This window comes from Chlorocebus sabaeus, chromosome 11 (genome assembly GCF_047675955.1).
Source record: "Chlorocebus sabaeus isolate Y175 chromosome 11, mChlSab1.0.hap1, whole genome shotgun sequence".
In the NCBI taxonomy this organism is placed as follows: Eukaryota; Metazoa; Chordata; class Mammalia; order Primates; family Cercopithecidae; genus Chlorocebus; species Chlorocebus sabaeus.
The window spans coordinates 41630028-41657626 of NC_132914.1; the positions used below are offsets into that span (position 1 = coordinate 41630028).

Below are 27599 nucleotides of genomic sequence, written 5' to 3' on the forward strand. Positions count from 1 at the left end.
AAACTGTCACCAATTTCTACTGTAAAACTAAGAAAATTGAAATTAAAAATTAACTTTCTCTTATTTCCCAGGGTTGGTAAGATGTGAGGCAAGGATTTGAACCTAGCCTCCTTGGCTCCAGGGCTCACAGTGTTAAAAATAACTCCATGTGTATTTGTCTGATTAACACATTCCCTTTTAAGAAACATTTATTTGTGACCAGCGTCAAAAGAGGGGAAAAATTAGTCTCCGGTTTACATTATCTACTTTTTTAGAAGAGAAATAAAAATTCACTTAGAACCTAAACTCTTCTTGCTTTACTGCACAGTGGTTTGAGAGCATTGTCACATTCAATTAAAGACTCGTTCACTGTGTCACTGTATTTTAATGTGAGTTGACATGGAGATAGGAAACAGATATAATTTTAATATTAAAAATTAACATATAGTAGTGAAGGGTAAACAGCACAGACTGAATTTTTAATTTTTCAACTATTTCTAATGAAGAATATTTATCACTTTCCAATTATGAATTTATATAACATTTCTTCCACAAGAAACATTATTTTACTTCTTTCATGATCATTTTGAAATGTACAATTTTCAAATCAACTTTTTGGAAAACAACTTTGTTTTCTTTGTGGACAGATGGCAAGAATTATATCCACAAAACTTTTTGTTTTCATATTCTGGAAAAGTAGTATGCAGTCATTGTGGAATAGGGCTTTTAAAAGTTGCTCATGTCCTGCACTGAACCAATTGAATAACACAGCAAAAGAGCCACCAGTGTCTGACCTGGCTTCTACAGACCAAATAAACCCTTTGTATGTTTGTTTATTTTCGTCTGTAACTTTGTTTGCTTATTTTTCATTCTGACACTTTGTAAAATGAGTAAAATCTTCTCAACAGTTTGTACTTCCGCAGATCTGTTGACATTTGATGAGCACATCCACTAAATTGAATTTAAAAGGGATAGTTTACTTCATCTCTTTCTTTACTTGTTCCACTAATCATTTGTACCAAATTTAAATAAGTTTAAATTTTTATTTTAAAGAAAAATGACAACTTTTTACTCCTTTATATCTATCTTGTGCCTGTTCATAATGGCAACCAGAAATGAGTGAATGGCTATGGAAATAAACCTATTTTATAACTAGATCCACAGTAAAATTAAGGCACTTGCCTCTGCAGTTAGGACTGTATTTTAGCTTGGTATTGGACGAATGGTAAAACTCAGGAGTACTGAACCCAGATCTCAGGAGAACCTTTTTCTGTACCACTCTGGGACGGCTGAGGAAATGCCTAAATCAAGCCTTCCAACTGCTTGGCCAAAGAAAGATTTCCACATCCATTCTAGTTTGCTCAGTAGCCTCTGAAAAAGTAATTTATTGTCTCTGTGCTTTGTTTTCTCCATCTAGTCAGTGAGGCTAATCATACTTACCACCAACCTCCATCAAGACAAACTTCTGAGAGAAAAGAATCTCACTGAGCATCAGGGATGCTGAAAAGTCACCACATAAGTATTAGTAGAAGTAGAAGGAGTGAGGGTGGGAGAACACATTATTCTTCTGTGCATTTAGCTAATAGAACAAACACTACTGTTTCCTATAAAAATGCTACTACTTCCACATTTCCTGTATGTGGACTGTATTCTAGACTTTCTAGTTTGGTGTTTTTTTTTTTTTTTTAAGTTACAGGCTATGAATAAAATATCTCTTTAGTCTTAAATCCAATTTACTGTAGAATATCTTGAAAAACTTAATTATGAATGAATTTTCAGAAAAAGACCATAAATCATATATAATTTTTTATCTTTAAGAGCTGTATACATGAACTATTTCAGGATTGGCAAATATGTAGCATATGCATCATCTGTTCCTCCATCTGCATACATGGCAGACATTGCCAATCCTTTAAGATCCTCTGTTGAATAAAGACAGAGCTGCAGAATTCTCTGCAGTGTGTTTCAGGAAGCTATGACCAACCCATCAGAGTTGGGGATGAGTTAAAACGGTCTATGCCATTCCTGATCAACTCTGACTTTCTTATTTGCAGATAAAGAATCTAAGACTCAAATATTATAGGTTTTTTTCTTTTTTTTTTTTTACTGAAGTCATATAACTTGTTATTTTTGCTGTTATTTGAATGAAAAACCAGATGTGCATGTTCCCACCATAGTTTTATTTTGTGACATCAGGCTATTTCTACAATTTTCAAGCCTGTCTGCTTTCATCATAGTCATATTTTTCATATTCTTTCTGATTGATCGACTCATTCATTTACTCTTTGATTAAGTAGCATTTATGGAACAGCTACTATGTGTACTATGCCTGGGCTAGTGACTCTGCACTCAAGAAACTTAGAGTCAAGTAGAGAAATCAAGTCTTTACAAAACTATCCCTCATACATGATAAAGTGCCTTCTGGATCAATTTCATCTACTAGAAATACGATTGTGTTTTTCTCATTGCTTAAGCCTGTGTTGCCTAGTTATTGGTGTATCTGTCCCTTTCCAGCCAAGCTTCACATTAAAATAAGTGGCTACAGTTATGGTCTTTATCTCCTTTCTTCCTCTATATGACCCAACTGACTGCACATTAGTATTTTTCTCTTCTCAATCACTGAAAATGTTCTTGCCGAAGTCAATAATCATCTACATGTTAAATTTAACAGATATATTTCAATTCGTAATTATCTCACTTTATTTGAGCATTTCACACTGCCAATCATTTCATTTCTTGAATTTCTTATTATATTATGTTTTCTTGTATTCTTTGTTATATCACTTTACAATACTCTCCTAATTTGTTCTCATTTCTCTGAAGCTGCCTTCTCTTTAAACAGCATGGGTTGTTTTTCTTCTTCCAATTCCTTTGAGGTTGGTTTTGCTGGGATTATGGCTTCAATTTCCTTTCCTTCTGTCTGTGGAATTTCACCTACTATTAAAACTACAAACTACAAACTGTACTTCTAGCGTGAATATTCTTGTATCTTTCTCTCAATCTCAGATTGTGGCCTCAATTTCCTTCTCTTCTCTCTGTGGAATTTCACCTACTTTTAAAACTACAAACTGCAAACTGCACTTCTAGCCTGAATATTCTTGTATCTTTCTCTTGATCCCAGTGCAGACTAGTATATCAACTACTTACTGGGCATGTCCTTGTGTTCCACAGGCATGTAAAACTCAACTTTTCCAAAATTGAATGTATCTCCTCTCTTCAAACCTTCCTCACTTCCTGTATTTGCTAATTTGGTGCATGGCAGCACCACTGGTTCACCAATTGTTGAAGCAGAGATACTGAATTTCTTTTAACCCCATCCTTTTTCTTACCACCTCATCCTACAAATTCTATCGGTTCTCATCCCTTAAAAGACTTTAACTATGTCCCCACCTCTTCATAACTGCTGCTAGTTCGTTAGTCAGGCCCTTGCCTTTCCTTGACTCTCTGCAGTAGCTTACTAACTGATCTAATTTCATCTCATCATAATCTTATGAATCGCCATGTTGTTGTCAGCTGAGTGTTAATAAAACACAAACTGTATTTTTGTTTTGGCATCCAAGCTTAGAATCATTGAAAACTCCCTTTAGATTCTGGAGTAAACGCTCTTCCTTGTACTTGGCTCTTGAGGATCAGTTCCCGCCTACATTTCTATTTTTTGTCGGTCATCACTCTAACCCCCTAGTTTTCCATCAACTAACCCCTTAATTTTGACTTCAGTTTCAGCATATTTTAAGTGCCTTGAGTTCATCATCATCTCTCTTGCCTCCTTATTTTTGCATATATTGTTTCTTCTACCTGAAATGTTCCCACCTCTCTTTTCTTGGCTATATCGACTCATCTTTTAAATGTCAATTCTGATGCCATTTGCACATGGAAGCTTTACCTAATCCATAGCATACTGGATTTTTTTTTTCTTTGATTGTAGCATTTTCTTCAAGGTGTTGCAGTTGTCCTCTTTGATCTTTAGCTATTGCAGTGCCTTTCACTATTTGCAGGATGTATTGGTTGAATCAGTTGCATCATGATTCATCTTGTCCCTAGAGTCTGCCCATTCTGTCCTGGGGCTCTGGACATGCCCTTGGCATAGTTCCTCTGCTTGGGTTTGTCTCTGCATTGGCTCATGGTGAGCAATATGCAATAGCTTGATCCTGAAGTCATCAGGGGTTTTGAGAATGAAACTAGGCTGTGTCTTGTTTTTGACCGGTGAGGGGGAAAGAAATAAAGTAATTCTAGAACAACCTACCCCTTACTTTAGAGCTTCTCTTTTATATCATCTATATTTGGCATGGAAACCATCTGTGTTTTTGTCTTTGTGGTCAGGCATTATTGTTTGTTTGGCCATGATATATGTCGGAATGATATTATTTGACTCTCCTTTAAGTACCTCCTGCTTCTTTGAGTAAGGAGATCCTACCAGTAAAATTCCTTTCTGTATCTTTGTGTTACCAATTTATTGAGATATATGGACTATCAGTTGTTTTGTTTGTAAATAATTTTATTTTTGTAAATTGTGATCTATTTACCTAATTATCTATTAATATCATCTCTCTAAATCTTCTGCCGCATTTTATCCTGATACACATCTTGACTTCTTTATAAAAAAAAAAAGTACAGAAAATATACTGGAAGGAAATTGTAGCAGTTGTTCTGAGTGATGGAATATCAGGTGACTTTCCCTTCCAATCTTTAATGCCTTTTATAGATGAATGAAAAATTTAAACTTTCCTGGTTAAAAAGCTTTTTAAAAGAAGAAAGACAAATAAAAGGCAAATATGCTAATGGGAAATAATACAATTTTATGTTGAGGCCAACCCCTTTCTCATTGAGTAATGATCCAAATTTGATTTGAAGAGAATGACATGTGTTTAACCAAAATAATTCTATTAGGTACCTGCATTAACTATGGTTTAGAAGAGGTAGAAATCCATTTCAGCTTTAGAAAGCAGGGGAAAGGTGGAAAGAAGAGGAAGTGATACTGGAGCTTTATTTTAAAAGAGAAGCAAGGGTCGACTGCTGAAAATGATAAAGGAAGGTATTCCGAACATAGGGAACAGCAATTGTACGATAACCTCAGAGATATAACATAGCAAGGGCAGCTCAGAATGGCTGGATATTACTATGTTTATGAGATGACAAGAAGTAGAGAGATTGTATGTCATGTTATTGGCTGATGCCTAAAACTTTAGTAGGAATTGGTGAAAGCAAGGATTTTTGTGTGTGTATTTTTGATGAGCTCTTCAAGTTTTACACGGTATCTTATTTTATTAAAATCAATACACATTGCAATTTTTCTTTAGCCTCTACTTTTCATGCAGAGGTATTTTTTCACTTCTTTAAACTTAATGCAGTTTATTTTTTATAACACCCTTTAATCAATGAAATCCTGTTACCCTTCGTCACAAGTGGGTGTATTTGCATCTGTGGATTTAAAACACATTTCTTGCATTTTACTTTCCAGTTCTCAGGTGTCATTCGGGAATACGATGCAGCCATTAGTTAACAGACTTCCCCCCAGTTCCTAAATAACCTAAAGTAATATTAAACTGTATTTTAGCTAATCTGTACTCATAATTCAAGTTTTACTGTTTTTTTTTTCAGAAAGCTGACTCCAAAGTGAACAAAAGTAGTTTGTGTGGAATTATTTTTACTTATGCTTCACTTTGAATGCAATGTGTGCCAAGAACATCACCTTATGATGACAGCTTGTTGCAGCCAGAAGGTCTCTAATTTAAATAAACTCTGGTTGTGTTAATCACCAAAGATACAATTATGTCATCATATGCTGTGTGCTTTTTAAATAAATGATTCTGAAACAGACTGTTCTTTGATAGTTTCATCATTTTTTCATGAGCTTGCAGAGGAAATTTATGTAGTGGAAAGCTGACCACCTCAGCACACTCTAGATGCCTCCTGATGGCAGGAAGCTCACGGTTCTTCTTAATGAGATTGACTATTAATCTAGTGAACACTCAACTGAATGAATAAATGCAGCCATTTGTTGGAAGTCAGGAGAGTGTAAATGTTTCGTTTTCATGAACTCCAGCCTTGATCATTCCTATCTATCCAAAGGTACTTGCTTATGTCATTTTAGCACTTATGATTCTTACAGTGCTCATGGTTCCTATTGCATAGTCTGCTTTCCAGTGGTCCTTTGTAGTGACTTCTGAGACCCTTTGTGGCTCAGTGTGGTGGCTCACACCCCAAATTGTCTTCCCGACTACTTGGGGCTGTGTGTAGAAGCTTTAGCCATGTCAGTGACTCCCCAGTCTGACCGTGTGTTAGCATCACCGGGAGGTTTAAAAAAAAGACTGATGCATTTGCTTTTCATCGGCTTAAGTAAGTCAGAACCTCTTAGGAAGCGGGCTAGGCAATAGTGCCTCGTTAAAGTGTCTCAGGTGAATCTAATATGTAACCAGGGTTGAGAATGAGTAGAACATGGATCAGGACTGAGAGGTCTGCGGGACATGCTCACCGTGGGCAGTGGTGAAGGATGCTCAGGAGTCTGGGAAGTAGTATCTTGAAGTGACAAAGAAAAATCCAGATAGGCTTTTAAAAGAAGTCACTTAAAGTCAGTAGAATGGGAACTTTAGGCCTTGAAGAGAGAGAAAACTCAAAGGAGAGGATAGAGATGGGACCTGGAGCAGCACCTGGGCAATTGTCTGGTGCCCATGAAGGTGTGTGCCCAGAGAAGGTAAAATCATACTGTGAAGAGGAAATGACAGAAGAAAGGGATGATTTACCTACGTTTACAAAAAAAAAAAAAAAAAAAAAAAGAAAAACCTTCAAATTTGTAGGAATTACCATTTTCCCGATGACTGTCTTATATTCTTAATTTTGGGTGCTGCTGATTTGCATGTGTGTTGTTAGGCCAACTAAGGTCACTGAAAATTTATCAAAGCAATGTTAATTAAAAGAGTGCTGTCTACCTGTTTTTTTCCTGCATTGTATACTCATAGCTTGACTGTAATAATAAGATAAGGTTCACCACGTACAGACATGGGTATTTATCTGGAGGCCTCCTGTAGGCTTATTCTTCTGCCCATTTTAAGCTCTTCCAGCATGGCCTTGCTCACAGCTGCAGGAGCTGGGTAAAAAGGTAGCCATGTATATAACCAGAGGGCCTGCTTTTCAGCTCAGGAGTTGCTACTGGCTTCCCCTGTGCCTGCCTGTAGACATTGTCTGATTTTTTACCCTGGTGTACATATTTCTAGTAAATTTCCTTCCTAGATTTGGTGGTTTGACTTTTTCTATTGGCTGAGCAGCTCTAGCTTGGCCTCATTTGTCTGCTGACCCTTAGATGTGGGATCACAGCTCAGATTCTGATTGCTCAGGACCCTTTCCTGATTTCTGGGTGTTGGGACACAGACATTTAGTAACAACCATAGTCAAGAGGTCCTACTGTGTGTTCCCCATCCCCTTCATCTGTGGAGGCCACCTGTTCACAAGTAATGAGTCATTTCAATTAAGGATTTTATGAAGATGTCTGTATTAGTCCATTTTCATGCTGCTGATAAAGACATACCCAAGACTGGGCAATTTACAAAAGAAAGAGGTTTATTGGACTTACAGTTCTATGTGGCTGGAAGGGCCCCACTATCATAGTAGAAGGTGGGAGGCACGTATCACATGGTGGTAGACAAGAGAAGACAGCTTGTGCAGGGAAACTCTTGTTTTTAAAACCATCAGATCTCATGAGACTTAGTCACTATTATGAGAACAGCATGGGAAAGGCCTGTCCCCCATGATTCAATTACCTCTCACTGGGTCCCTCCCACAACACATGGGAATTATGGGAGTACAAGGTGAGATTTTGTGGGAGGAATCACAGAGCCAAACCGTATCAATGTCTAAAAGTATCTTTTTGAGTACGAGTAAACCTAAAATCTGTAATAAATATGGTTAACCATTGAACAACATGGGGTTTTCTTTTTGTGTTTCTCATAGGCTGATGACTGTATAATATGTGGTGCACTAGTTGCAGTATTTGGCCCTATTCAAGGAATAGTCTATTTTTAATGGGAAAAAAATGGGTCATTTGGTAAAAATATCCAACATAAACATGACCTCTATTCTCAAGAGGAATTTAAAGTGAATACTTTGCGGTTTTAGAGGAACACTTTTTAGGTTGGACATGCATGTAATTTACCTGTTGACTGCAGCTGTTAACATGGAAGCAGAACATTGATGCTTCATAGCACAAATAATTCTAGTGTAGGAACTTCAAAAAGGAGCCAGAAGAAAAAGCCATATAGTTCTGTGTTGCAACAAAACTCATGGATTAAGGCACAGGTATGAACTCATGGAAACTGAGTTAAAACTTCAGAAATATTGTGAAATCCCACAGTTTAAATGATAAAATATTCAGGTATGCATAAATCTGTTGACTTCTCAATGATAATATTGATGAGAAGCACCATTTCTACTTGATGAGGTAACTAGGGAAAGTGGAGGCAATGTTACAGGATTTCTGTGTTGAATTCTAAAATCAGGATCATAGAGATTTTAAAATATTGTGTCATATGTTGATAGGTGTATTTTTGGATGTAAAAACAATTGTATCTTTAAATGTAAATTATTAATATGATTTCTGTGATAGTTTTATGTATCAATTTGGCTAGGCTATAGTACCCAGTTATTTAATCAACTACAAATCTAGGTGGTGTTGTGAAGGTATTTTGTAGATATAGTTGACATCTCCAATAAAATGACTCAGTAAGGCCAGTCGCGGTGGCTCACGCTTGTTATCCCAGAACCTTGGGAGACCAAGGGGGACAGATCACCTGAGGCCGAGAGTTTCAGACCAGCCTGAACAACATGGAGAAACCCTGTCTCTACTAAAAATACAAAATTAACTGAGTGTGGTGGTTCATGCCTGTAATCCCAGCTACTCAGGAGGCTGAGGCAGGAGAATTGCTTGAACATGGGAGACTGAGGTTGTGATGAGCTGAGATCATGCCATTGCACTCCAGCCTGGGCAACAAGAGCAAAACTCTGTCTCAAAAAAAAAAAAAAAAAAAAAAGACTAAGTAAGTAAAGTAGTTTCTTCTTGATAATGTGGGTGGGCCTTACCCAATCTGTTGAAAGGCTGCAGAAGCAAAAATTGATGTGTCCCAGAGAAAGAAGAAATTCTTCCTGAATGTTTTCAATATCAGCTTCTTCCTAAGAAATTCCAACCTGGTTGCCAGATCCACAGTTGCATAAGCCATTCCTTGAAATAAGTCTCTATTTATGTGTATGCCTATGTCTGTCTGTCTGTCTGTCTGTCTGTCTACTTCATCATCTGCTGGTTCTGTTTCTCTGGAGAACTCTGACTGATACCGTTTCCTAAATGGAAAGCCTTTTAAAGATATGAAATAAATAATATTAGGTAGATGTTGGGATAGATGTTTATGCTTCTAATGTTCCCATTTCAGTTCTCATTTCAAGCTTTGCTAAGGCTGTGCAAAGCCTGCTGGGACATATCCTCTGCCTCTCCAGCCTGCCTGCCTGCCACACCGGGCATTCCAGCAGCAGCCCTGAGCTGCCCTCTCCACTCCTCTCATGCCCTCCTGCTTCCGGCTTTCTCTTCCTTTGTCTGTCTGTTTTCTTCTACTTCAAACACTTTTGCCCTCCTCTGCCCTTCTCTGTAAAGCCTTCTCTTCTCTCTGCCGCCTTCTCGTGACACCAGAAGAATTAGGCTTCTCTCATCCCCGCTTCCCCCTTCATGCACAACATTTTACACAGAGGGCTCTGTTGAATTGTTTGCAAGTCTTTTTTCATTGGCTAAATGGTAATGCGTATGTCTTATTCATCTTGGTATTCCCAGCACCTAGCACAGTTCCTGGCATCTAGGAGGTGTTCAAACAGTATTGTTGAAAGAATGAATAAATAGTTGACCCTCTCCTTCAGGGATAAGCAGCTGCCTTTAAGTTTCATTGCAGACGGCTGGGAGGCATCCTAAGTGGCTATTCTTTCAGGGCTGGGTATGCTCCTAAGCTGCTTGTTCCTGAATTGCTTGAAGAGAAATTCCCAGGCAAACAGACCTTTAATTACCACCAAAGGCCTATGCTTTCATTATTTGTGAGGGATTATATGTATGCCCGCAGATTTAAGCTGATTGTATAGAAATCTCTGGCATCATATATTGGTGGCATGAATGCTTTGCAAAATGAGTATAAATTTGGGCGGACATATTTTAACCTTTTAATTAATGTCTTGAAGTCTTACCTGCATTCATTAGCAAGGAATCCAATATCCGTTTTGAAGTTATTCCCACCCAGTCAACCTTAAACTTGATGCCTTACCCAGTCATATGTAGGGTCACGAGGGTCTGTGTTTTTCAAATACCGGCTATAGAAAAAGCTGTGCCATTCTGATTATTCTTCTACTTTACCTGTGTCTTACTGTTAGTCTGCTACATGGTGTCATTGTTGAAGCTTGCTCCTGGATAGTTCCACGGACTTCTGTCTACTCAGCATGAGTGTCGTCCCTGGCCCAGACCCTGCATGGGCCACAGCACTGTTTCTAACCCCAGAATGGTGAGTTCAGAAGAGCTTTCATCAGTCATACTGGGGGCTGAAAACAGCTCTCCTACACATGCCCTTTAGTGAGCAGCCCAAGTCAGCAGTGTGGCCATCCACTTTCCCCACAGTTTTTATTTGGAGACGTCTCATCATTTCTTCTGTAGCGCTGGGCCTTTGTCAGGGCCTCCACAATAAGCCTCTGTGCTTCCCATCTTGAGGAACAGATCTCCTCTTTTCCTCCCTGCTGATCAGCTTTGCATGTCAGTGTCTTGCAGAGCTTTGCTAGAGTCACAGAAGTTTTATTACACTCTTTCCCATTCCCCTTCCTCAGTAACTTTCTTGTCTTAACCCAGAGAACTACAGGGAAATTACCCAAGTAATTCCTCATGGAACCCAGGGAATATTTGCTTCGAGATGACTTCCTGCCTCCCCGTCTTGAAATAAATGAAGCAGATATAAATTTTTATGGGTCTTTCAAATGGCACTAAATTGAATCTCTACCTTATCAGGCATTATGTACCTAAAAATGGTAGCCCTTTCATTTAGCTATACCATCACTTTCCCATTAAGAGATATCAAGAAGCATGGTCAGTTAGAATGCAGAAAGATATTTAAACTGTAGCAACTTATGGAAGAAACTTAACAATCTAGTTAACAAATGTGACTTGTTCACAGACTTTAAAATATAGGCTAAATTATGTGGTGGCACTCATTACAATGCCCTTCACTACATCATTAATTTTCAGCTTCATCATTTATTAGTTTTTACCTTGCCCTTGTTCTAGCCAGGATATTTCACTAGTCACAGAAGTTTTGCACAGCCTTGATCATAAATTTTCAGGAATCTTCATCATTCTACCTCCCTTTGTGGCACCATCCGATCCAAAATCAAAATAATTTTCTCCCAAAGCTATGTTGATCTTTTACTATCCCAGTGTTTCTCCCTTAAAAAAAAATAGCTACCATTTGTTGAACCTTCACTGTACTAATGGTTCTTTATATTTTTGGTAATTTTTAAAATATGGAAATAATCTAACTACAAGTGAAGGCCGATTGCACACAGGTATGTCTTAATTATTGCAGAGTAAATTATTATAAAATATTATTAAGTGAACACTCATGTTACTCATGTTATTGTCACTGATGTCAAATGAAGGAGTATTGTCAAGATCCCAGAAGCTGCCCTCTGGCTGTCCTAGTGATAAACCTCTCCCTTCCCTCCAAAGTAACAACTATCTCAGGTTTTAGGCCCTTTGCTTTCTTACTTTGCTAAATAGTTTTACCACTTTTATGACTCTCTAACACCATAGCTTAGTTTTGGCTATTTCTGAGTTTTATATATTTGTAATTACGTAATGTTTTTGGTGAGGGTTTGACTTCTTTTCTGTGACAGTTTCTGAGATCTATCCCGGCTTCAATTAGTAGTTGTTTTCATTGTTGAGTAGTCTTCATTGTAGGACTCTACTATAATATTTATCCATTCTTCCATTGATAGGCATTTGGGTAGTTTTCCATTCCAGATTATTATAAATAATGATGCTATAAATATTCCTGTACCTTTCTCTTGGTACCCATGTGCACATCTGGGCCTGGATTTTCTTGTGGGAAAGTTTCTAATTATAGATGGAATTTTGTGAATAGTTACAGATCTACTTTTTATTCCTTTGTACATTTTGGTAATTTGTAAATTTTTTTTTCTAGAAACGTATCGATTTCACCTAAATTTTCATTTTTAGCTCGCATATCATTTTAAAAAATGAGCTGATTATTTGTTTAATCTCTGAAGAATCTATAGCAGTGCCCCTGTTTCATTTCTGACATTGATTTCTGACATTGTACTTTTTCTGTATATTTTGATCAGTCTTGCCCACTGATTAATTTTACATCTTCTCATAAGACTAGCTGTCTTGGTCTATTGTATAAGTCCTTTTTTCTTTACTACTTATTTAATTGAAGTCTTTTAAAAACTTATATTTTTCTCTCTTTGTGGTTAATTTTGCTGTTTCTTCTCTAATTCCTTGACGAGGATTCTTAATCATTCAGTTTTGGCATTTCTTATTTTCCAGTATAGTTATTCAAAATTAAAAGTTTAAGCATGGTGTTAGCTATTTCTCACAGTACTTTCATTATTATCCTGTTCAAAATATTTACTCTGCCTTATTGAGGTTTCTATTTTAACTCCTGTTATTTGGAAGTGTCTCTCTTAGTTTCCAATGATCTGAGTTCTCAAATTATGTGTTATTGATGTATAGTTTAGTTATAATATTGACAAAGAATATCCTATGTATGATTTAGTCATTTTAATTTTTTTGAGACTTGTTTATGGCCCTGCTTATGATCAATATTTCTAAATGTTCTCTGTTGCATTAAAAGAATGTGCATTCTGTAGTTGTGGGGTGAGTTTTTCTCTATAAATCCATTAGGCAGAGTTTACTAATCTTCTTACTGAAATCCTTTATATCCTTACTGGTTTTTGTCTGCTTGTTCCATTGATTATTGAGAAAAATGTATTATTTCACATTTTCTATGGGAATTTATTTTTCCTTAATGTTTTGTCAATTTAATTTATATATTTTGATAGCACACTGTATCTTTCTGATAAGTTGATCCTTTTATCATTAATAATAATCTGTCTTAATTTATAATAATACTATTCACCTTTAAAATTGATGTTAATATAGCTATACCAAATTTCATTTTGTTGCTATTTGCATGTTATCTTTTCCCACTATTTTCAACCTTTATGTAGCCTTAGTTTTAGGTATTTTTATAACAGCATATAATTGAATTTTTACTTTGCAGGTCTGAAAAATATCTTTATTCTGTTCTCACTTTTTCTGTTTTCTGCATTGTCTGTTTTGTTCATTGTTTTTATTTCATTTTGAGCTTTTTATTTTCCTTGTTAGAGATTTTCTTCAAATATATGATAATACCTGAAGTCTATCCATATTTAAGGCTGAACAATAAAAAGATGACTGGAAAGTCTCTGTGCATGGATAGGCTTATTCATGGATAAGAATTAGGCAGAGGGAGGCTGTATTTATTAGGAATTTGGCCATTTCACTGGGAGACCCTCAATTGTTAATAAGACTTTTTTAAGTGGGAGGGGCTGCCTAGATTTTTTTTTTTTTTTTTTTTTTTTAGATGAAACTTCTGTTTTTAACCTAGACAAACAACATTGTGGATAATGGGACACACACACACACGCGCCCACACACACACACACACACAAACACACAAACACACCCCTTGTATTTTAAAGCTCCTTCTCATTAAGGTGTTTCATTCCAGGCTTGAATTTCTTCATGTAGCAAATATCCCATCTAAGTTAGGTGGGGTGAAAGTCATTTCCAGGTTTCATTGCATCAGGGAAGATAGACGGTGGCCTAACAACCCATTGTGAAAGGTTTTTACTGATCCTCCATTGGAGGATCATTTTTCACTTTCATTCCTCTTCTCCCTTGCCTTCAGAAATCCTGAGCTGCTCATCCCTGAGCATTATTGGGATCCAGAGGCAGAGTTTAGCTTCCTTCTTATTACGTGCTCCAGAAAAAGTCAATACAACAAAGAAAGCTGAAACTATGACCATCCCTATTCCTCAATCTGCTTTCTAAAATTGCATTAAAAATTTCCCATGTTCTGTCATTTCTTCTCCTCTGCATTTTTTTTTCTTTTTCTTTTTCTTTTTTTTTTTTGAGACGGAGTCTAGCTCTGTCGCCCAGGCTGGAGTGCAGTGGCCAGATCTAAGCATTTTTTTTTTTTTTTAATTCCTACATTGTCATTGTAGTAGATTTTGGAAGAGGGAAACATAATTACTCACTCCACCAAGTTTACGTGTAATCTTACTTCTAGGGTGCTGTTTACATGTGGCACCAAAAGGCCTAAAAAATAACATCTAAGAGACAGTTGAAGCAGGGATATCTAGTTCAAAGACACTGGGCAGGTGTTGAAAAAGAAAGGATTATTGTGAATAAAGCACAGTGTATTTTACTCGTGGTCCCAACTACTCACACCTGAATCAGATGGTAAGAGCAAGTACAAGAGAAAGTAAAAGTGAAAAGTGATTTTTCCGTAATCTCTGTGGGAATTTGAGACTGCAGGGCATCAATGTCCCTGTTGCTATTGGCTTGTGGTAGCACAGGCATGGTACAATGATGTAGGTGTATTAGTTGACTAATTACAGACATTATAAGGGAGCCTTCTGTTGTAATAAGAGAATTTGCAAAGATGTCTGCATTGTCCTTGGCACAGACATGAGTACCTTGGTCTTGGTGCACACGTTGACAACATGAGTGGCAGTAGCAGGCTCTTCATCAATTGAAGAGAGGATATCTCTGGAACCATTTTTGGCATTGGAATTAACTAGCCTTCATGACAGTGAGTAAAATAGCACTGTAATAGCTAATAGTACTGGTTCCAACAGCACAAAGGAAACTCTCAGAAAACTTACTGAGTTATTTGGAGGAACTTCATGGGTCTGAAATGTTCACAAGATGGGTGGAGTTGTGGCTTATCTTCTCCTCTCCTCTCCTCTCCTTTCCTTTTTCTTTCCTTTCCTTTTTCTTTCTTTCTTTTTTATTTTTTGACCATGGTCTGATAGCTGGGGTGGTGAAGCTTTTGAAACACACATTGCAAAAGCAGAGCATGAAATTCTTGGTGGTGAAGTGAAGAGAAACTATATAATTAGTAAAATTATGAAACAAATTTATGGGGCAATGAGAACTAATTAACTTCCAATTTGAAGGGCATTTGATGATAATGAGGCTTTGTGAGGCTAAAGAGATATCCCTTGGACTTTAGAGTTCTTCGTGGAAGGTTCAAGTTCAGGGATGGCCAAGCACAGATGGGGAAAGTACTTCAAAATCCTTTATCTGATACGCCACTTCTATATTACTGGCAAACTCAATTCCAGGGCCCCTCTCCCAGACTCCTGTGTTGCTCTCTCCAGCTCTATTCTACACTACTAAATGATGTCTGCTTAATATTATCTTCTTGTTACCTTTTTCTGACACTTTGTAAGAGACCTATAAAATATCTTTGGTCTGTCAGAAATGCAACCTCCACTGTCTCCGGGTTACACATTATGTGCCTTTATTTTATCTTTTGTCAACACTTTTTATTTCAAAATCAGGCTCCCTTTATATTAGCTAGTTAAGTGATGTCATATCTAGCTTTTCATCTATTCAGTACACAGATATTCCCTCACATATTGTGACTCAGTTGACAAACTCACCATTTGTCCCACATCTCCCAAAATGGAGACACATTGGTCTTTGGGTTTTTTGTTTTGTTTTGTTTTTGAGACAGGTTATCACTCTGTTGCCCAGGCTTGAGTGCAGTGGTGCAATCAAGGCTTGCTCACTGTAGCCTTGACCTCCTGGGCTCAAGCAGTCCTCCTACCTCATCCTCTAAGCAGCTTGAACTACAGGTATGCACCACCAAGCCTGCCTCATTTTTTGGCTTTGTAGAGATGTGGTGCGCTATGTTGCCCAGGCTTAACAGATTGGTCTTAACAGGAACATATGTCGTATTTTTTAACTGGAGAGAGAGGGGAGTGCTATTCTAAACTTTAGGACACCTATGAAATTTGTATGTGTAAACAGTACATTAGATTTAAACATAAGTTTTCCCTATTGCCTAGAGCAGTGCCATTAAGTGTGGACACATCGTTTATCTTTGTTCTAATTAGGAATAATTTGAGTACCAACCTCGGTCTACCAACTACACTGATGGCTTTTTTCTTATAGCCAATTTAGTGTCATTTATTTCTAAAAGGTTAGAAGAATTGTTGCATAGTTAAAATTGAACAAAATACTCAGAACCACAATTTTAGACTCTACCATCTTTCCTGGGTGAATAGTTACATTGCTTTTCACTGTAATGAATATAATCTCTGTGAAGTTAGCTCAAGAACAAAGATAGGGTAGGGAACAGGGATTCTTTAGGAAGCAACATGGATGTCCCACAGAATCCAAAGTGCTGGTATGCTTGTCCCAGGAAGGCATTGGAATTAGACTGCCACAGCACCCATGTTTTTTCCTGTCTTCTCTCTTTCTTTGCATATGTCAGTTGGCTTTCATCCTCTGCCTGCCCTCTCACTCTCTGCCACTCTCTCTCTCTTTCCTTCCCTTCCTTTGTCCCCAGATTACAGGGGATAAAACTGTAGTCTCCATATTCACTGGATTGTTTTCTCGTGTAGCCTCCAGGAAAGATATTTCCTTCTTTCTCTCTTTTTATATTGGTTCTAAATTACCAGAAAAGGAAACAGCAGAGTTGGGCATCATTATACATGACTCCATAAGCTTTCCCCAATGGCAGGAAGAAATTATTAGAAAAGAGGCACTGAGTGATAATCCAAGATGGGACCGCTAGCTCTGGCGTGCTATTTTCTTTCCCTTGATAATGTCTGAGTTTACATGTATCAGGATCATGGTCTAGCATGTAGTGAGACATCAGTAATTAATCGTTTAATGAATAAATGAATATGAATTAAGATAGATACTTATCCAATATAAATTTACATGCTGCAATAAGGTTTCTGAGCAAAAAGACAATTCCCTTCTCTCTTCCCCATATCACTGGAGCCTAAAATTTTTTCAACAGGAATATGGAGTAAATCATTGGGAAATAGTGTTGAGTAGCTACAGGGAAGAGAAAAAGAGGTGGTTGAATTCATATCTAGAGGAAGATGGACAAAAAGAAGAAAGAGAAGAAGAAGGAGGAGGAGAGAGAGGAGAAAGAAAAGAAACTATCACAATTGCTTTGAATTTGAAAATTTTGTAGGAAATAAAACAGCAATCTCATTTTTCAGGTTTCTTCATTTTATTATATACAGTGGACAAATTATAGTTCCTGGCAAATGTTAATTATTGTATTTATGTCCTGTTGTTTTTATTCCATTATTTTGACAATTTATAACCATGAACACTTGTCTCCACTGACACATACCCATTAAAATTTAAGTTGTTTTTGTTCTACTTTGAACAACATCAAAATTTTGCAAAACTTGTAAGTTATTTTATGCCCTTCCAAGTAGTTCAGATAGAAGCATCATTATATAGGGTAAATTAATGAATACCATTCTGGCTTAACTTACAGTTCCCTTTTACAATAATAAAAATTTATGGCAATGCATTGTATACATTTTACTCGAATAGTTCTAAACACTAAATTTTATTTAACATTAAAATGTGACTAAATTAATTATGAAATTACTTTCAGGTAATTTGTGACTTTCTGGATTCCTTTGGGGATTTATTGGGTTCTCTTAGCAACAAGCTCAGAATTTTAAAGCTTGGTTATCTGTATTATTTTTCTAATAACTTTAGTGAAGATACATGAAGTGTCTTTGTTGTATTTGTTTAATTCATTAGAGGTAGAAGACAGAACTATTCAGAGCATCACATTAGATTGCGTATTCCTGGAGCGTTTGGGAAGTTGATAAAAGAAAAAAAAATATGAAAGAAACTTGGGGTATAACCACAAAAAATCTGTAACTTTAAAATTAGTTTTGAGGCTATATTGTTTTTTAACCTTGTAGACCTCTATATTTTGACTTTAAAGGACACGCAACAAATGTAATTTTATAGTATCCATTTGAAGGGCAGTAGAATACATTTTCTTTCCTTTTTTTCACATGGATAAAATAAATGTGTTTTACTATGTAGCTCTGGTATTGTTTGTGCCAGCAAATTGGTGCACTAAATCATGTATTGATAAGTTATCCCATTTAAAAAATGCGTTAACATGATTAAGTAGATTTTCAATATTTTGCTTTTTAAATTATTCAACTAACGTTCAAAGTAAGTAAATTTACAACATGTGTTGCAGAAAGTCAAAGATATGTTCTTTATTTTGATTTATTTATATTATGGCCTCTAGCTTTTTATTCCAGAAGAGGTAATAAAAATGATACAATAATACTGTATTCTAACTTTGTTAGAGCATCATAATTACATGGCACACAATTTGTCTTTGATGTTTGCTTTTATTTTATCTTGTATTACAAATCCTTGCTTTTACCTTTTATGCTTTTATACACATCCTACTTTGGCCCTGATGTCCAGTGATTTAAGTAATTGAATACTTAATTCATTTACTTATTTATTGCATTCCTAAAACATAGTATACCCTGGGCCAAGAATTTCATTTGCCAAAAAAAAAAAAAAAAAAAAAAAAAAAAGAAAATACATGTTTTTTACCCTTGATGAAGTAAATTTTATGGGAGAGAGGGGCAATGTAAGCAAATCATTAAAATACTCTGGGAAAAGTATTTAACATAGAGGTATATTCAAAGTATTATAACAAGATTTGGGAAGTGATAACTTCCAAAAGTAATGGCAGTAGATTTCTAAGTGGACAGACTGAGTTAGTAATCTCAAGCCAGAAGACAGGGAATGGCATGTGACAAAGAGAGCATTCTGGGCAGCCATGATAAGTGTATTATGAAATGGTGGTATATTGGTGAGATTGATTTCCTAGTACGAGGAGGGCCTGAAAGAAGGAGATTCTGAAATGTAAGAAGATGAGTCTAAAAATAAAGATGCCTTGCAGAGTGGAGGTTTTTCTTATCCATGTTGTTTTAGTCCATTTTCACGCTGCTGATAAAGACATATCCAATACTGGGAAGAAACAGAGGTTTAATGGACTTACAGTTCCACATGGCTCAGGAGGCATCACAATCATGGCGGAAAGCAAGGAGGAGGAAGTCACATCTTACATGGATGGCAGCCAGCAAAGAGAGAGTTTGTGCAGGGGAACTCCTCTATTTAAAACCATCAGATCTCATGAGACCCACTTACCATTCCAAGAACAGCACAAGAAAGACCCGCCCCCCCCCATATTCAACTGCCTACCACTGGGTCCCTCCCATGACGTGGTAATTGTGGAAGTTACAATCCAAGATGAGATTTGGGTAGGGAAACAGCCAAACCATATCACATGCTTTACCCTGTGACATTGGGGACCACAATATTATTTTGAAAAATGGAAGCCAGTAGGCCAGAGGTTTACCTTTTTTTCATGCATATTATGAAATAGTTGTACTAGAAGCTTTACATACTTTATATCATGTGTTCCCTAATAAACCCCTGTGAAGGAAAGGTATTTTTATTCCTAGTCTATAGATAAGGAAATGAATGATTATCAAAGTTGATCATTTGTCCCAACTCATGGGGGTATGGGATGGGTTGCAAGCTTAATATTTTCTGGTTCTAGGACTTCTGCTTCTCCAGTATGCCCTATTTCTTCCCTAGAAATCCCCATAGTGTCAATAAAGAATTTACTGTAGGTGGAAATAGTTACAAAAGAATAGGAAATTATTACTTTAGTTTCAGATTAGAGGTTATTATGTATAGAATTTAGACATTGATAGTGGTGATGACAGAAAAACAGCATAGATTTGAGAGCCTTTCAGAAGTAACATTAGTGATTAATCACTAATGCTGAGAGTAAAGGAAAGGGAGAAATTGATATAATACTAATGTTTCTGTATACAGCACAAATGAATTTCACTGAATGGGCTGAAGTAAGGCAAGGAATGGAAGGAAGAATTGATGTATGCTGGATGTATTCACAGTGACGGTCGGTTGGTTAATGAATACTCTGTCTCCAGTCTTCTTAGATATGACTTCCTTATAGAACTTAGAGGGAATTAATGGCTAAAGTTAGGAAGTTTCAGTTGGAATGTTATCAGTGACCATTGTTAGGTTCAGATGCAGTTTTAATCATTACAGGCTACAGCTAACAATTGTCTGCAGCTTTTTTGTGACATTCCAGGGGATCTTGCCCCATAGCTTCAAACCATAGGTCTAGCGTGGAAGGTCCTTATACATGTATTGAGCTCCATCAAAGTATTTTAAATCAAGAACTAGAACCAAATATACTAAAATGTGGTTATTTGGATAATAGTCAAGTAAGTGACTAGAGTCATTCATCTAGTTAATCATTATGAACAAAATGATTGAGAAAAGGTTAATTTTAAAAATCTAGGTTTAGTTCCTGGCATTTTGTAGTGACAAATTTTCACTTTAATGCCTTAAGAATACTTAGAGCTTTTGCTTTAGTTTTAGTGTGTTTAATGCAGGCCTGTACTCATGCAAGTCAACTCCTTGCCCATAATTTACTTGTGTGTGAAGCCCCCAATCTTATTTATGTTGCTCAAACATGGCTGAGAGAGACAGCTGTGACATTATGAATCCAGCTGGCCACAGATGGGTTTTCAGTGAAGCATGGATCCATATTGGTTTGGTGATCTGTGTGTACTGCCTCCTGTTAAAATTCACACTCAACCACTAAATCACCTGGCATTGACTGCAACCACTTATGTATGACTAATAGACTGAAGTGAACTGGAATTTTGTTGCTAGTGATCAAGACCCTTACTGTAATATAAACTATACTATAGTTTTATTGACTATTTAGCTCATGTTAGAATCTGTTTAGTTTAGTCACTTTGCAACAGGTTTTAATAGCCTTGGTTATCCCATGTTGTCAGGATGTTATTATAATTAACCTTTTCCAGATCTTGTATATTGAAATCTCCATGTGTTTGTTATGGATTTGATGGTTAAGGTTTAAATCTCAATGAAAAAATAATTGAAGTTAGAGGCTGAAAAAAAATTTATTTAGGATCTTAAAAGCCTGTATCAATGATCAATAGTTACTTAGAAGGCTGGTAGAACTGCAAGATTTTCTAGATAGTGCAAAAAAGAAAGCAAAGCACAAAAGAAAACAAAGGATGTGTGAGTTGTTAAAATAATCAGCTAAAGCACCAAACAAAATAACTTCAGTTGTGCCTCTTAGCAAATAAAATATAATTCTGAATTACTGCCCAAATCACTAGGTATATGAAACCTCACAATTTCACTTTTTTAGAGTCCAATGTGATATTCAAACTGGCTAAAATTGCTGATATAAATATATGTCTGTCTTGTTCTTTACAATCCAACCAGGAAATCTTGTTAAATGTTAATGGATATGCAAATGAGTGAAATAGTAACTGAAAATTTTTATGACAGGTCTGCATATTTGTAACTTTTCTTCATATTTATCCAAAGCAGCAAAAATAAGAATAATTACTCAATAATGACTTTATATATTATTATTAGAGTTAGAAGACAGAACTATTCAGAGCATCACATTAGATTGTGATTTTATATATTATATATTTATATAGTCTTTATATATTATTCTTCATTTTTAAGTATATTAGTTATTTCATAAACTATCAGTACTGTCTCATCTGCATTGTTATAGCATCTAGCACTTATCATATGTCCACAGCCACAGGCAAGGATACTTTATTTTGTGCTGCTATATTATTCTGGGTGAATACAGGACCGTTATCTTGCAGTCAATCAAGAAGCTATAAATGTAGTTGGAGAGATTAAGTGAACACACAAAACAATTTTTGGAAGTTTTTAATATTTTCTTCTGTGGAAAAGTTTTTCATGATTCAATCTCATTTTATTGCTGTTTCTAGGATTTAATGTTTGGAGATCTACCCATGCCATATATAAATAAATATGAACGACTTTATTAAATCATAATTTAAACAAATATTTATTAATTCTCCACTGGAGAATCAACAGTGGACAGGATTGCCAAAATAGCTTCCTGTCCTTCTGGATAGTTTTTTCTCTTGGTTTTCAGTGATATGATCTTGTTTCTTGACATCCTAGTAATTTTGGAATGATGGACAGATGTTATGTATAAAAGTGTGTAGAGGATAAAACAAAATTTTATTTTTCCACAAAAGGTTTACTTTTTCCTTTGTTAGGTAGAAAGAGTAGAAGCTGATCACCACAATCCAGTCATAAAATGGAGTGGGTAAAGGCTGGTTTACACTTTCATCAAGGGTTCATCCGTCTCTGGTTTTCTATAGCCCTCCAGAGGGCTGTATTCTCTTGGACCACATTCTCTGGCTGGTTCTGAACTCTATAATAGAGTCCTCAGCATAAGGAAGTAGCCAAAGCTCCTTAATGCTTTTTAGAGGTTTTACTTAGTCTTTTAGTCTCCTTCCTACTTCCTTTTGCCATCCTTTTCCCTCTGAAAAGCCCCAGAGTGTGGTGGAGTTTTTTTTTCTTTCTTTCTTTCTTTCAGTTCTTAGCTGGATGGTTGATCTGTTGCGAGTGTATCCAGCCGCCTGCCTCTATTTTTAGATACTAAAATAAAAGAATGATACCTTCTCTTTTACACATCTATGCAATTACAGGGAATATACCCTAAAATTTCCATACTACCCCAAGATATTATAGAACTAATTGGAAAAAGGACAGGTGGGGCATTGAACAAGTTCTTCAAATTAGGTATCATTGAAAGAACTGGGCAATTACCAGAGCTAATCCTTTATAGTAACGTTGAGTTCGCTGACCAAGAGCTGTTCAGTGATCGTGGTACTGAAGGGTGCTATGCTACACCAAGTTGTCCAAGTGAATAACTTGGGGGCTTTCAAGTGGATGCTACTTTGATTGGTGAATTCAACATGAATTGAAACTCAAGATTTGAATGTTGCTCTGGAGAGCTAAAGGTTCTGCATACTATTCTTGACTTCTTATTATGATTTATCTTAAAGGGAAGTAAGTCTTAATTTTTATCATCTACTAAGCTACTTGTGGACAGAGTAGACATTTGTTGTGTTTTATATCTTTATTAACACTTATAAGAAGAAGGTGTTGCTTAGTGGTTAAATTTCTGGGTTTGTGAGTCAGTCAAGTTCAGATTTAAATCCTGTCCATTTACCAGATGCTTGACCTTAAGCAAGTTGCAGAAACTCTGTAAATCTCAATTTCGTATTGTGAATTGGTAATAATAATACATTTCATTGTACCATTGTGAGAGTTGATGTATACACTGTATTTAAAGTGGCAATAACTATCTTTGGCACCTTATAAGCATGCAATTTATGGTAGCTATAAATTTTGGGCTACTATGAAAATCCATGGAATTGGCGATACAGAATTTTGGGTTTAGTCCTTAAAATATTTACACAGACTCTCCAAGGTAGGTGAATGAAGTTTGTTGAAAAAGAGTTATGTTAAGAATTTTTAAGTTTGCTTTTGTTGTTAAATAAAACTAGTTAAATATCTATTTATTTTATAGATAACAGAACCATCTGAAATAACTCCAGAAAAGAAAAAACTGGAGATAGTTTACCTCTTAGTAACTTCAAAAACATATCTCTTCACAATTTCAGTAGATAAATAATGAACAATCATTATCTATTGGATATATTTTAAAAATAAGAATTAAGTTTTACCAATACTCTAAATTGTACAGATATTATTTTGTATAAGAAAAGGAGCAAAATTTAAGATAAAAATAGTTAAGTGAAAAAAACTTAAGAGTAAAATAAAAACTAAAAGAGAGAGAGAAATTTGTCACCTAGCTACCATTCGTTAGTTATATTACATGAATAGGGCAAGTTATGTGATCTGAGTCCCAGTTTTTTCAGAGAAACTGCAAAATCAGAAAAATAATAATTAGTGTTTTCTTGAATATTAAATGAAAAAGTAGAAATGAAAATGCCTGATGAACAGTAAGCATAGTCTTAATACTAATATTTAATGATCAGTGGAAATAGGAATTAGCTATACAAAAAACAAATAGTATAATTATATTTTCTTATTATTTATATTTCAGTAATAATTTAAATCACACGTATTTGAATGAAATTTCATACTGCTTTATTATGCATGGGAATTTTTCTTAAATCTTGATATTATTATAAACATTATTCAGTTATGATGTTCTATCTAAAGCCTAATCCCAGCATTTTTCCAATTGTTTTGATTTGATGGAACTGAAGGAAAGTTAGCTCTTCTCTCCTCTTTCAAGTTACTCCAATTTAGGAAGTGTTTCTGCTCCGCTTATACTTGAGTGAGCATGCAGAAATACCTTTACTGAGTATTTCTGTTTGATTTTTCAAAAGCTGTCATTAGTCTTACAGTTCAAATATGAAATGCACATGGTAATTGGTAGAGCCACATTCAGTTTTCAAGTGTAGCTGAAAGTGACCCAGACACCCCGAGAGCTCTTCTTAGACTTCTAGATTTGTAAGCCTATGTGATGGGACAAGAGCAAGACAGCTTGTTGAGAGTGGGGAAAGTCCCTTTGCCTGTTGCTGAACCAGAAAGCCTTAACTGTATGACTCTCTGAGTCCGGACAATGTCTTGTGTGTTTGTTTCCACAGAGCATATATCATTACAGACTATATGGGCATCCGAAATGAAAGTTTCATGAAATTAGCTGCAGTAGGGACCTGGATGGGGGACTTTGTCACAGCTTGGATGGTAAGAAAATTTTAACTTCACCCATTTCAAACATCAAACGGAAGACATGTTGACAATGTTGGACAGACACTGCTTTTGATGGTGTAGAGTAAAATAATTACCTCTCTTTGAGTGAAACAAATTTATGAGTAAAGATAATTCCAGAGATTATATCCAATATCTGTGGACCTCAGAGAAAAATCAATGCAATTAGAATATAAGTAATGGCACTCCACTAGAATCTGTCTATCTGTCTGTCTGTCTATCTATCTATCTAAACACACATGTATGTTTGAGCATATAAACATATGCAGTCATAACATTAATAGAAATTCTCCCTGTGAAATTATAAATAATTTTGTTTGTCTAAATAATTTTGGCTTTTTTTAAAGGCATGTACAATTTTCAGGTAAGGAATGTAGTCTGTGGCCTGTCTCAGAAGAGCATATGAAATATTTTTTTAACGATTTAAGAAATAGTTTTCTACATTTATTTTCCTCATTGAAGCTACTAATATAATGGTAACTGAGTTCTGAGTATTACCTCTTTTAATCTCTTTTGTATTTTCTTATTCCTTGTCACTAAAAGCCTGGAACAGACAGACAAACATGTCTTCTGCTGAGCTCATCTGTCAAGAAAGTATCTTCTGTTTTTAATTATTGGGTTAAAATTTAAAGATAGCATGTTGCTAGAAGGCTCTGGGTTCTATAAATTTATGAGAGACTCACAAAATGCAAAGAGTGTAACTCCCATGAAAATGGAGCACTTCATTAACACCATTCATAAATGCAGTTGATTCTAATTACCTTTGTCAGTCTATTCACTTGAAAATGAGGAGATATACCAGAAGGCAGATAATGCCTGACCGAAACAAGACTTGCTGTGGCCATGTCCCTGCAGATATGTCCCAGATATTGTAGGTAGGAACAAAAGAGTTTCTGCCATTTCTATTGATTGCTTCTTACCTGGAACAGGTGCTTTCCGGGATCAGGAAGCAGTTGTAGCTTAACTGCTCCTACTGAGAACATCCAGGAAGAATATCAGGTAACCACGAAAGGGTTTGTACGGCCTGTTTTGGAGCCTCCACCTACCTCTGTTGATTTTTAGAATGTTAACAGATTACTAGATGGATCCTATTCCATTAACTTTAAAATGTAAACTTGAAAAATGATTTATTTGTCATCTCTAGAAATAGCAATTAGAGTAAGCTAGACATTGAGACCAGGCTGCCTCATGTGAAAAATGTCTTTTTTCCTGGCCGGGCGCAGTGGCTCACACCTGTAATCCCAGCACTTTGGGAGGCCAAGGCAGGTGGATCACGAGGTCAGGAGATCGAGACCATCCTGGCTAACATGGTGAAACCCCGTCTCTACTAAAAATACAAAAAATTAACTGGGCGTGGTGGCGGGCGCCTGTAGTCCCAGCTACTCAGGAGACTGAGGCAGGAGAATGGTGTGAACTCAGGAGGCAGAGCCTGCAGTGAGCGGAGATCGCACCACCGCACTCCAGCCTGGGGGACAGAGTGAGACTCCGTCTCAAATAAAAATTTCTTTTTTTCCATTGGAAGAAGCTTTTTAGGAGCAGATACATAAACTTTGAAAAACGTGATTTCCTTGAAATTTGAGGGGATGTTTAAAAAAATTTTTCGACATTAATTGTGCATTGTGATTTCGACACCACTTTATGGCGAATCTGCTTAATAAGATGGAAAAGGTAACTAGATTAAGAGTCCAGGAATTTGAATTATCTGACCTGACCACCTATGGTTCGACCTTCCACAAATAATAAAACAGTTCTCTGAGGCTCAGTTTGCAGATTTATCAAATAGGGTTAACAGTTCCTTCCTGTGTTACATATTTTCTGTAAAGCTTAAATGTGTGGCCCTGTGATGTGACTTAAAATGCTAAAGTATGAGGTACACAGAAGCACTTCATTGTGCACATTGTGAGGCCCTTCATCCCTTTAGCTTGGCTCAGTCCTTTGAGGTGATGGCAAGGGCAAGTCATTGATCCAAGATTCAGGATGCCTAGACTTCCTGAGCCCCATAAGTGGGAGCAGCCCACTTTATACCAGGCCTGGGGTCCAGAGTGTCTGGAGTTTCTTTCAATCGCCAATGCTTCAGTAGACTAAGATGATATAGTACATTGCTTCCTGACTGTTGTCTCAGAGTGAACCTGACAAAAGTTAGAGGAAAAACAATGAACCAGCAGGACCTAGGAGCTCACTCTGGAGTTTGCAGGCTCATGCCAGCCACTTATTACATAAATCATTTTCTTTTCTACTATGACAACATTGTTTGTTTATAACCCAATTCTATCCAATTCCTCCCCAGCCATTTCTTTCTATACCATAAACAGCTCTGCCTCTATTTATTGGTTCATTATTATTGTTTTTTAAATTAGCATTTTTTCTTTTTTAACCATAAGGAGGGGTCCAATTACTACAGCAGCCTTAGGAGGAAAATGCGTGGTAGAGTTTTGACCAAAGACCTTTAACCCTTCCTGGGTGGATTTCTACTCTGCACTTGCCTGCTCCTCTCATCTGGCTAAGGGGAGTACAAATAATTCCACAGTTCAGCCTGTGATATTTGTCTCCTTCCAAGATCTGGCTGACCTTCATAGTTTCTTCTAATTTTACTATTTTAATGCCTTATATTTCTACTGGCTAAACTGATAACTTCACTGTTTTCTATATAAAAGATTACTGCTACATCACAAAACTGAGACTGGATTGAGAGTCAAGCAAACGGTATTCTAGGTTGAACCCCACAATGTGATCTTAAGTCATCTAACCCCGTGGGGCCTTTCTGTAAGCTGGAAGAGAATCCAAAGTCTCTTTATGCTATGTT

At 36.3% G+C, this 27599-nt stretch overlaps 1 protein-coding gene across 3 annotated transcripts in view; it reads left to right on the forward strand.

The window, feature by feature from the left end:
• Positions 1-27599, forward strand: part of TMEM117 (transmembrane protein 117) — a 570252-nt gene that overhangs the window by 278548 nt on the left and 264105 nt on the right. For 2 of the 3 annotated variants that reach the window (XM_008002942.3, XM_008002946.3), the window contains exon 4: positions 24673-24772. The exons of the other annotated variant lie outside the window; for it this stretch is intronic. In XM_008002942.3, the coding sequence (XP_008001133.1) occupies positions 24673-24772 (100 nt within the window). The remainder of the gene's footprint in view (positions 1-24672; positions 24773-27599) is intronic. 3 annotated transcript variants of the gene reach the window in all.